General features: G+C 44.1%; 1 protein-coding gene across 5 annotated transcripts in view; it reads right to left on the reverse strand.

The window, feature by feature from the left end:
• Nucleotides 1–387: 387 nt before the first annotated feature.
• The window catches only part of STX16 (syntaxin 16), a 92,054-nt gene continuing 79,885 nt past the window's right edge, over nucleotides 388–12,556 (reverse strand). For 3 of the 5 annotated variants that reach the window (XM_075846496.1, XM_075846495.1, XM_075846493.1), the window contains 7 exons: nucleotides 5,393–5,500; nucleotides 4,886–5,026; nucleotides 4,647–4,809; nucleotides 4,452–4,543; nucleotides 3,393–3,536; nucleotides 3,233–3,313; nucleotides 388–2,306 (listed from right to left, as the gene is read on the reverse strand). In XM_075846496.1, the coding sequence (XP_075702611.1) occupies nucleotides 2,205–2,306; nucleotides 3,233–3,313; nucleotides 3,393–3,536; nucleotides 4,452–4,543; nucleotides 4,647–4,809; nucleotides 4,886–5,026; nucleotides 5,393–5,485 (816 nt within the window). In that variant the 5' untranslated portion in view covers nucleotides 5,486–5,500 and the 3' untranslated portion in view covers nucleotides 388–2,204. Of the gene's footprint in view, nucleotides 2,307–3,232; nucleotides 3,314–3,392; nucleotides 3,537–4,451; nucleotides 4,544–4,646; nucleotides 4,810–4,885; nucleotides 5,027–5,392; nucleotides 5,501–6,559; nucleotides 6,572–12,556 lie in introns of all 5 variants that reach the window. The other 2 variants (XM_075846492.1, XM_075846494.1) reach the window with 1 other exon arrangement.

Here is a 12,556-nt window from a genome sequence, read left to right on the forward strand (position 1 = left end):
TAATGTAATGTATGTACACAGTGACTCCACCAGCAGAATAGTGAGTGCAGCTCTGGAGTATAATACAGGATGTAACTCAGGATCAGTACAGGATAAGTAATGTAATGTATGTACACAGTGACTCCACCAGCAGAATAGTGAGTGCAGCTCTGGAGTATAAAACAGAATGTAACTCAGGATCAGTAATGTATATACATGTTGCACTTCTGCTCTATTTTCCTCCTAGACCATATCTGTGTGTCTATGTATGGGACACTCCAAACATTACTGACATATCTGGCTTCCTATGAATGTAGCCCCATTATATGGCGTGATATGGGAATTAGGTCGGATGTCGGTGTGTACAGCGCTGCAGATTATGTTGTATAGGAAATAAACGGTCACATAATAGACAATCACTCCAACAGTTTAATGACAAAATAATAAACAGGATGACAAGAGAAGAGGCTCTGCGAATGATCCCACTGATATAACCCCGAGCACGGGAGACATGCACTCCGCAGGGCTCTGGGCATTAGGGGCACTACACCCACCATGCACGGAGGATTTCCTCATCATGTACATTATCTTACATGGAACATACAGCGGCAGCTTTTCCCAATAAAATAGGTTTGCTATTTTCCCCCCAATACTTAGTCTTATAAATTACAAATATACACAAAATCTCATCACCACCTTGAAGGGCAAAGTCACAAACTGATCCAGACATGGGAGTCACAATTTTTGGTTTTATGATTTGCAGCCACAGAGAGCGGATGGAAAAGTGACAGCGAAATGAAATGAAGGAAAAGAAACCTTTGTCCAGGTCTGAGGTCGTCCGGCTCCCGATAAATAAGAATACAACTCTCTCTTCATATAACAGTATTTACAACGTGTCAGAACGGCACAATTTCCACTAATTCTAGAATCTACAGCTAATGCGGCAGGCGGAGTACAGGTGACCGCGCTGGGGGAGGGGCGGCAGTTCACATCATGGCCTTGACAGCTACAGACACTTCCCCGTTTTCAGATTAACGCATGAGCTGCCAATCAAGACCGGAGAAACCCTTAAATGGGTTTTTGGGTTTCGTGCAATGTTTCATTATTCAATTCTGAAAAGTTCTGCAACTCTCTAATATACTTTGTGTTTTAATTCCTCACCATTTTCAAGACCTCCGCTTGCCGTCAGTGATTGTGAACATATATATGTTCTGATTACATCAAACTGTATTTATTGCGTCGACTCTATACGCTATGTGCTTAAGCGGGGGTTTATTACATATTTGCTAATTGCTGCGCCTGATTGGCCGATAGGCATCACATGGTTGTGAGTTGCAGCCCTGGGAAAGCGTTTCTTTGCGACCAATTGGCATATGGCACACACTTTTGAACGGTGCTCCAAAGCATCCGCTTAAGCGCAATACAATGAGCATCTTATAGATAATTTATAGCTCTTTACTGAAGGTGTTTGTCTGGTGAGATTCCCTTTAAGTGTATGACCTCTCTCTTGAAACAAGACCTGCACCTGTGTGAGCAGGACTACGTAAGGACAGGTTTATAACCCATGCATTTTTTTTTAATTAATTTTTTCCCCCGTTTCCATTCATTGACAGCAAGAAGAGATCTTGAAAATGGTAAGGAATTGAAACACATAGCAAGACAAGTCAGTTTTTTGTGACACTTTAAGCAGCTGGTAGTCTCTTGGTAGTGACGACAGCCTCAGGATCAGTCTACTCCCATCATCCAATATAGTCCCAAGTGCAGATTCTCCCTTACAATAACACCGAGGATTGACAGATCGTTGCTACACCTCAATATGCAGACTCCTCCGCAGCAAGTCAGTTCTATGTATCCCCATTACGCAGCGCTCCCTAGAGGTCAGGCCTCAGATTGCACCTACAGATACCATGTGAAGCGATAGTGTTCTTTACATTGAGTACAAAACATCCGCCAGCACTGCTTTGGTCCTCAGTCCATTGTATGAAAATGTCAGAAATCACAGCAACCAAGTAAAACGTCCACATAATAAACAGAGATCGGGCTTTAGTATTTGTTTCTTCAGTGTTAAATTGACTTCAGGTCCTCAGCACACCAAAAAAAATAAAAATCTTGATTTTGATGAACACATGGGAAGGCACGAGGGAGAAAAACTAACCCTCTGAGATCACAGGAGTGTCCAAAACCAAAGAGTCCAAACGAATAGAAATAAAGGTAAAATGACCTACTTAAGACTTCACACCAATGAGCACGACGATCAGAACAATCACAAGGACAGACAGAATTAAAATGGCCAGCATCTTGCGGTTCTTCTTCTGGTACTGCTCCGCCTGCGAAACAAGAAGACGACGTGGAATGAAGGGGAGTAGACACATTACAGCCCACCTAAGGGACGCCGGACAGGGACGCACATGGCAAAGTTATAACCCCTTCCTGCCCTGCGCCAAATGGGCCGTAAATGGTGCAGTTCGTGCTGTGAACCCTTGTACAGTGAGGGCACGGGGACTGTGCATGCCCCATCACCAGTGTGTGTCATATACACCCATCATCCCGCTGCAAAGGTTATTAGTCGTTTAACCCCTCAGATGCCGCAGTTTGACAGATCGGCACCCCCAGGCTTGCCATGTCTATGTGACAGGCATAATACATTGCAATATATTATAGAAGTGATCGCAGTAATATGTCCCTTAGTGGGACTAAAGTAAAGGTTTATGAAAAAAGACCAAAAACATAATTGTGGCATTGAAAAATAGACTTCGTCCCAGAAAAAACGAGCCTCACACAGCTACATTGACGGGTGCTTGTTGGGAGTTGTAGTTTTGCAACATCTTCAGAACCACAGGATGGGGATCCCCTGCTGTGCAGCAAATAATGAAAAACCTCTGCAAACCGCAACCACTAGAGCTGGTGTCTGAAGTTTTATACTATACAACCGGCTGCCTCTCCCTGCTACGCAGACTTGTTTCATCTATTTTCAGATTGAAACATGCAAGAGGAAGCAACATTATAAGTTCTAAGCTGTCTGAACTGAGAGGAACATAGGGGAGGACCCAGAAGAGAAAGGCTCTAACTTAAAGGGGCTGTCCAGGCACGGGCGGTTTTTCATACTGATGACCTATCCACGTGATCAGTATATAGTTCGGAACAGCTGATCGGACCCCCACTGATCATATACTGATGACCTATCCATAGGATAGGTCATCAGTATGACCCCCCCCCCATGCCTGGACAACCCCTTTAATATAAAGTTACTTACCTTATGCAATTGTTTCAGCCCCTCCTCGGTTTTAACACAGGACTGCTCAACATTGTAGTCAATCCTGTCAAGAACTGTGCCCTAGAACAAAAGAAATCCAGGCTTAGAAGACGAAAGACGACGACGACGCTTATAAGACTGCCGGACGCATTGCCGGTACCTGTTCCACCACCATGGTTGCCAGCTCCCTGAACACCTCGTTCAGGTCAGAGATGGACTGTACAATCTGACGGATCTCCCGCTCCCGCTCCTCCACAATTATTGTATTCTGCTGTACGAGAACCAGCTGGTCATCTGAGAATCCCTGGGCAAAGAAGACAAGTGTCAGACTCAGGACTTACATGCTGTATACAGCCAGGCATGGCATCATCAGCGGAGAAGCTTTTACATATTAGATGATGCATTTTTCCTTTGCTGTCACCCAACACTTTACATAGTTCCCATTAAAGTCACTTAACAGAGGCCACACAAATCCGAGGAATTAAGGCATATTCCAACCACAGACATTGATAATATGCCATCATTGACATCTGTCGGGGTCTGACTGCTGGGACCCTGACAGATGCCTCGAACGAAAGTGGTCGCGGCGCTAGTCGAACTCCAGCGCTCCTCTGCCGCTAACAACATGCCATCAATCTCTGTGGTGGAAAAACAAAGGGTGGAGCTGTGACAACGTCTTCTATGTGAATATTGAATTAAAATACCTGCACAGGTCAACTAAACTCACTACAAATTAACCCGTGAAGGACCAGACAGTATAAATGAACGACACAGGTTTAAAGCTCCCACAATCAAGTGGGCACGGTGCCTGGGTGTTTATTCTGTTTTCTCTATTTCATCATGTGCAATGCCACTGACTCTATTGGACCCAGTGATGGCTGGGTGCCCCCTGCATGGCAGATCAGCTCTGTCTGTGACCACAGGGGACTATTGTCACCTGTAACTGGCTATTTTAGGACCAGAACATGGGGTGTAGAAAACAATTGAGTTACAGTGTATTTAGGGTTAAAGTGTCTCATGTTATCCCCATCAGGGCACATGGATGTCATGGAAGGGGTGTCACCCACTCGGAATCCCCCTCTATAAGAAAGAACGGAGAGCTGGTAAAATCAGCGGTTTACCAGGGATAACTGGAGCCGGACCCGCAGTGATCGTCTGATCGCTGCTGCGGCTTTAATAAGAGAAACCTATTGAGAAAGAATGACAAGATTATTCTTACCCTATCATATAAAGTATTGTCCTCTCCGTCGTCCATGAGGGGAACGGAGGTATCAAAGAAATGCTTAGATCTTTCTTCTCGATTCTTCATTCCTATAAGACAATTAGAGGTAAGTCTGGAATCACATTGACACCAATGATCCGATGCTACAGATACACGCAGAAGTGAAACTTCCATCCTCACAGTGGCTCTTACTTTTGAGATAATCGGACTGGGTATGTCTGAAGTTTGTGGAGAGATCCTGCAGAGACTGTGCCAGTGAGGAGACGACGTTGCGTAACACTCGCTCCTCCTGCTCGGTGCAGTTCCGCGCTCGGCTCTGTAAGGCCTGCACTGCCCTCTGACACCGGTGGAACATCTACAAGACAACGGGTCTCATTATAGCACCAGTGCAGGCGAGTATATGACCTGCGCCTGATAATACTCCACGTTACCTGCGTGACCTCCTGAGTGGTGATCTCGATGGCGTGCTCCTCTTCTGTGCTGTCATCTAACGTTGGTCGGTTTAAGTGCTTGTCATGTAAGCTGGCAAGTTCCTTCATCTTCTGCTTAATACGTGTAACGTCATACTGGATCTGGAACACAATGAGACGATTTTACTGCATATACCTTGAACTCAATAATAAAACCGTATGCAGCCAACTCCCCCTAGTGGTGACCACAGGCAGCCAGAATTGTATCATTTAACTCTATGACTACACAGGTGACTTGGAGCTCTGCATCAGAAAAATAAAGGGGTTATCCAAGATTAGCAAAACATGGCTGCTTTCACTCAAAAACAGCGCGACACAGGTTTACGGGTTGTGTCAGGTATTGCAGCTCAGCTCCATTGAAGTAAATGGGGCTGAGATGCAATACGACAGATGTTTTGTACATGGACCTTATTCTTCACGTTCGCCTTCAACTATAAGTACACAGATACGTGACAATGTGTATCTTACTTCTTGCACTCCATCCACCCATTTTGGAGACAGTCGCCTGGTGACCCCAATGGCAGCTTCTGGATCCAGACTAATGTCCGACACCAATGCCATACGATCATCTGCAAGCTGAGAAACAAAAGGATATGGTCAGAAATGGGGATGAAAAGGGGGAGACATGCAGAACAACACAGCCCAAGTCTGTTATGGCCCCTGCCTCAAATAACAGAGGACAGCTTCCTAATATATGTCCCAACCATACAGGCTGCCCTATATACATCAGACAAGTCTCTGTTCACACTGGCATTGTCTACGGCTCTGGGATCCTGTGCCAAACAGATCTGTCATATTCATCATGGATCCTGTAAAAATGCAATCCATGATACTAATGTGAATAGAGCCGAACTACTATCCATAGTTACCCAATCCAAACACACTGATCACTGGTCTGGGAAGTTAGAATTGCCAGTATCATTATTTTACTTAAAATGGTTGTCAAGGTTGTGGGCTGTTTTTTATACTGGTGACCTATCCACAGAATCACCCGGACCCCGCAGCGATCAGCTGTTCCGGCTGCTTCCGGTATGCTATGCAGGGTCGTGCCGGAAGCAGAAGGCTCCGATCACCGTATAGCAGTCGTGCTGCAGTACCATTCAGTTGAATGGGAACAGAGCTCCAGTACTGAAACGCGGCCGCTATAATGTGATCGGAGCCTTCTGCTTCCGGCACGACCCTGCATAGCATACCGGAGGCAGCCGGAACAGCTGATCGGTGCGGGGTCCGGGTGATCCCGTGGATAGGTCATCAGTATAAAAAATAGCCCTCAGTCTGGACAATCCCTTTAATGGATAGATATATATAGATTTATGTTTTTTCTGGTTGTTTGTTTGTTTTTTTTGCAACAATTTGTTATTGCTCCAGAGCAGATGGATTGATCGATGACTGAATAGATGGGTGGACGAATGAATGAATGGATGGATGGATGAATGGATGGATGGAAGGATGGATGAATGAATGAATGAATGAATAGATGGATGGATGGATGGATGAATAGATGGATTGATGGATAAATAGATGGTTGGTTGGTTGGTTGGATAGTAATAAACAGATCCAATAAATCACAATGAAAAATCAAACATCCGATAGAGAATAAGGTAAATGACAGGATTAGGTGGGGGTGACCGTTACCTCATCAAGCTCCTGATGGGACATTCGGCGGGCGTGGGCAGAGTGACAAGAGAAAGAGACAGAACACAGATCATCAATGCTGATTAATAGCGATCACCAACACTAATGATTCATAAGGCAGAAATCTATCAGGTCCTATGCAGAATACACAGAGAATTCCTCCAAATTCAGCTCAGCTGTTTGTTACTGGGACAGAAGGGGGACAGCTACTACAGAAGTGGTCACCCACCTTTCTCCCGAGTCATGAATGACACACTGACTAACTTTTTCCATTGCTTATATAGCATTAACATAGTCTGCAGCGCTGTAAACAGATTGTATGGGGCTCTTTAAACTCACTAGGGCCAATTAACCAATCATCGTGAAGAAGGAAATCCATGAACCCCCAACACGCGGAGAACACCCAAACCCCATGCAGATTTTGCCCCCGGATTTAAACCCAGGACTCTAGCGCTGGAAAATAACGGTGCCAACCTCAGAGCCACTACGGTAATCGCAGCCAAACTAGGCAGATTTGCCATTCAGGAGTTTGGTAAAGTTGGGAGATCACCCAGCTTTCCGAGGCTTATGAGCAACTCAATGACTTATATGGCCACCACGTGTGAATGCACCCTAAAGGTAATGACTTGTGTAGATAATCTGGTCATTACTACATCAGCACCATTAGTCTGTGTTCACATTTGTATTGCAGATTCCGTCGCAGTTGCAAATTCGGTCATATTTGAAGGGAAAAATACCACTGCATGCATCAGAAACCTTGACGGACCCCATTATAAGTCAGTGGGGTCTGTTGCGTGCTGGTTGTATCCATCATACAGCGTACCCGACACTGCGCAAATGTGAACAGAGGCTAACATGTGAATAGCCAATACTTACATCGGGTGTTAACGAAACATTAAAGGCATTCACTATAAGGGTATGTGCACACACACTAATTACGTCCGTAATTGACGGACGTATTTCGGCCGCAAGTCCCGGACCGAACACAGTGCAGGGAGCCGGGCTCCTAGCATCATATTTATGTACGATGCTAGGAGTCCCTGCCTCGCTGCAAGACAACTGTCCCGTACTGAAAACATGATTACAGTACGGGACAGTTGTCCTGCAGCGAGGCAGGGACTCCTAGCATCGTACATAAGTATGATGCTAGGAGCCCAGCTCCCTGCACTGTGTTCGGTCCGGGACTTGCGTGCGAAATACGTCCGTCAATTACGGACGTAATTAGTGTGTGTGCACATACCCTAAGACTTCACCGTGCACTCACTTAGAGACACACAATAACAGATCTGTCAACAGCAACTTGTATATGGTTTCCATGTAGGAATAGGATTTTTTTTTCTTCTAATGAACATTCACTTATTGTCGTGATCCTGAGCTGCTCTATAACTGCAGTCGGCTCTGGGGTTAGGACCATATCCCAGGCGCTGGACATTAGTCAGGAGTGTAGACCTGGACTTTGTACCAGCAGAATATCACTGCCACTTGTCACACTGGATGTTTCTAGTTGGTTATATCATTTCCTAAGGAAACTTCAGTAACGTGTTTATTTTTCTTTATCTAGACTTCTTTTCTGTATTACACTCCAGAGCCACATTCACACTTCTGCTGGTTGTTATTGGAAACAGTCAGCAAGCTTGTTGACAGATAAGCTCCTATAATGAAGGTCCGCACTCCTATACATGCAGCTCATGCTTCTTTCAGCCCCCTCCAAGTGTCTCCAGCTAAATAAGGTTATAGACTACAACTGTAGAATGCTATTCACTAGCGCCATCCATTGGTCTACAGCAGTACCACCGTCCCTTATCTAACCCTTGTGAGGAGATGTCCTGAGGTGGTGGGATCCGGCAATATAACACTACTGTCTACAGGTATATAACGGGACATCACGATGATAAAACCTCAGAGGACACAGCAGAACGGAGCAAGAAACAGAAATGCATGAGTGCGTATATGTCATATACTGCCTGACACATATGTACTCGTCTGTCACCTACACCAGAGCCACCACGTCAGCAGCAGATGGAGGAAGAAAGGAAAACAGCAGCAACGACAGGAGAGCAGGCTTAGGTGTACTAAACAGAACACCTGGAGCAGACCACCAACAACAGCACCATGTATAATGCAGAAGAGACAGGCTGGACCGAAGCCCTACACACATTATATACGACATCTTCATATACTGGATATGTCATATTATATAGGACACATGGAAAGAATGATTTATCACATACAGACTCCAGCCATTTCCAATAATAACAATCCCCCTCCCCAGCACAATATTATACAGGTGATCTATATTATATACAGTACATATGTGACAGCTGCCTGTATACAGGTGATCTATATTCTATACATCAATATTGCCAATGGCAAAAAGATGATCCCTTGTTTCCCAGGTACCTATTGAACACTTACTAATATTATAACGTATAACTTTATTGTAAATGACTATTAAGCATAGAAATGAAGATTAAAAGCGCAATGTGAACTGAAAGTCGCTATATAGTAATGCGGATATTGCCCTGTAGTCTGTACTCTGCGTGCAGAGTCAGACCACCACCTCTGATGGCCGCACTGCCTGTATGAGACCACTAGAATTCGCGGCTGGAGTCCGCTGGAAAAAGGTCTTAGAATTGTCAGAACACATTGAATTTTAAAAAGAGGTTAAAAGGGTTAAAAGGGGCCAATGGCGGCGAACGCGACCGAGTCTTCTATTTATGACCTCACTTGTGACATCCGCTAAACTGATGCTACCAATCAGGGTGATGCTCATAAGACAGGCCCCTATGTAAAAAGATTTGCTCCAATCAAGCACAGGCAGCGCCCAACCAATAAGAGACTCGCTATCGCTCTTGTGGTAAGAATGATTGACAGCAGTGTACTCCAATCCCGTAGCGCTACTACCCGGCCAATAGAGGACTCGCTTTCACGCCTGAGTAGTAGAAGAAGATATCGCCAAATAGATAAGTATGAAAATCCGTTCCCTGCGCATGTCAGTGGACTTAGAATATGAAGCACATCCGTACTCCTAGTAATAATACAGAGATATCTATCACAGAAGTACCAGGTATAAAGGAAAGAAAGCCACCGCACCCGTCAGTGGACTTGACTGACAGAAGGTAGTGGAAAATACAAGTTTAAGTACATTAGAAAGATTGATTATAATAAGAGAACAATATTCCACTATCAATAACCTATAATTATTGATAAGGCGATATAGAAAATATTAGTCTATATACGGACAGCGCTCTACTAGGTAGGAGAACTGTCAAGAATATAAAGACGAGATCACTACACATCAATGAGCTGAGATATTGCTCAATAATAATAACCAGATCACCTATAGATTAGGGCACGTAGATGAATTATCAAAAGAAAGATCTTTGTATGAATATATAAAAAATTCAGAGAATAACCTCAAATAAATGGAGACATCAGCAATGTGTAAACATATTCAAAGACAAAGAACTAGTAAAGCTTAATGTGCGAACGCCACCACATTGGAAGGTATTTGTAGGGTTAAACCTGTGGTAACAGTATTCGAAAAACAAGAATTATTAGAAAATGCAAAATTGTCTGCAGAGCTCGAAGCAAGTTCAGGATTTACAGGTTATTGTTATTATAATTCACAAGAAGCCACAAAAGTGAAGCCGTCATGGAGTCCACCAGGACTAAGGCTGTCTAGGCTGTAAATCCACCGCGCTTCCTCCTGTAACGACCTACGGTGTAAATGACCTCCTCTGGGACCAGGTTTCAGCACGGTGATACCCCAAGACTGGATGGATCTGGTGTCATTCTCATGCACACATCTCGTGTGTCTGGACAGCGGGGTTTCTTCTCTTCGCTTAATGGAACTTAGATACTTGGAGATTCTTCTAAATTGTTGGATGGTTTTGCCTACATGAACTTTAGGGCATGGGCATTGTGCAATATATACAACCCCCGCACTCTGGCAGGTAATAAACTGTCTGATCTCATAGGACTTCCCATTAGAAGGATTGACAAATGTCTTCATTTCTGGCATAAGAGGGCAGAAGGAACAATGTCCACATGGATAGGAACCAGAGATAGGTGAGGGGAGCCGTGTATCACGTGGTATAGATGGTTTTCAGTAGTGGCTGTGAACCAAAAATTCTCTCAAATTTCTACCCCTACGGTAAGTTAGACTTGGGCTACTATTTAGCACCTCATGTAGATCAGGATCGGCCAAAATAATGGGCCAATGTTTTTCTAAGATGGTATTCACTCTCTGGGACCAAACGTCATAAGTCCCAATACATCTAATGTTACTACTCATTTCTCCCGAATTCTTACTTCGATTAATAAGAAGATCCGTTCAGTCTGTCGCACAGGCATAAGATTTTTTTTGGGGTAGCCTCGTGCTCTAAATTTTCGATATAAGGTGTCACATTCTTGTTGGAAAGCAGGATCGTTAGAACAGTTTCTTGTAGCTCGTAGGTGCTGACCTATAGGGATTCCCTTCTTCAGGCTTGGTGGATGATCGCTATTCCAATGTAGAAAACTATTAGTGGCAGTAGGTTTATGAGAGATGTCATTATGTACACTGCCGCCAGGATCCAAAGAGATTCTCAAGTCAAGGAAATTAATCTCAGTTTCATGAATTTCATAAGTGAACTTCATACAAATGGTATTATTGTTAAGCATCGTGAGAAAATATTGTCTCTTCACCATCCCATAAAATCAAAATATCATCAATATAACGACCCCAAAACAAAATGTGAGAAATGTAAAACAGAAGATCTTCAGAAAAAACGTGAAAATATTCCCACCACCCCGAAAATAAGTTTGCATAAGTGGGTGCACAAACTGTGCCCATCGCGGTGCCTTTTAATTGATGGTAAATTTTACCAGCGAATGTGAAATAATTGTGTGTTAAAAGAAAATCAAGAAGTGGAAGAACAAATTTGTTGGGTGACAAACTGAATCCCCCGGGTGCTGAGAAAGTGTGTGACGGCTGCGAGGCCGAAGTTGTGTTGTATATTTGTGTATAACGATTCTACATCGATACTTTCTATAAGATTAGTCTCTGTTATATGAATTTCGTGAATCCTGGTGACGGGGTCCTTAGAATCCCGCAAGAAGGATGGAAGGGACAAAAGATGATAAAATGTCATCAATATAAGTGCTGATCCCTTATGTTAAGTTATCATTGCCCGAGACTATAGGCCTGCCAGGGACAGGGTGAGAGGCCATATGGACCTTCGGCAGTGCATAGAAAGTAGCCAAAGTAGGTGCAGGGTTAAACATTTGTTTGAGTTCATCTCGTGTGATAAGATCTTTAGTTTTAGTTTCAGGAAGTATATTCCGTAGGTGAGATAGAAATTTATCAGTGGGATTACTATCCAGGATTATATATGTGGTGGTGTCACCAAGTAACCTCTGGACCATACTCACATAGTCAGTGCGGTCCATGATCACTATGATCCCACCTTTATCTGATGGCTTAAAAATGAGATCTTCATTCCTGGATAATTCTTCCAGAGCCAATTGTTCACTTTTACTGAGATTATCAAAGACTCTAGAGCTTTGTTCTGAGTTGTCGTAAATCTGTACTGACCATTTTTACAGAAGTATCTATGTGCGAGTACTGTGATAACGGAGGTGTACTCTTAGGCTGGGTTCACACGAGCACATTATGGACGGACGTATTTCGGCTGGAAGTCCCGGACCGAACTCAGTGCAGGGTCCCGTACTGTAATCATGTTTTCAGTACGGGACAGTAGTTCCACGGAGAGGCAGGGACTCCTAGTGTCGTACATAACTATGATGCTAGGAGCCCGGCTCCCTGCAGTGTGTTCGGTCCGGGACTTGCGGCCGAAATACGTCCGTCCATTACGGACGTTAATGTGCTCGTGTGAACCCAGCCTTAGATTTAGGACGCAATGTAAAAAAGGGACCAATTGCCTCACTCGCTGGATATTCATTCTCATCATACAAATCCTCCAAGGCCTTAAGGGGCCTCCTCTCTCTACGATC

This window comes from Rhinoderma darwinii, chromosome 13, assembly GCF_050947455.1.
Source record: "Rhinoderma darwinii isolate aRhiDar2 chromosome 13, aRhiDar2.hap1, whole genome shotgun sequence".
In the NCBI taxonomy this organism is placed as follows: domain Eukaryota; kingdom Metazoa; phylum Chordata; class Amphibia; order Anura; family Rhinodermatidae; genus Rhinoderma; species Rhinoderma darwinii.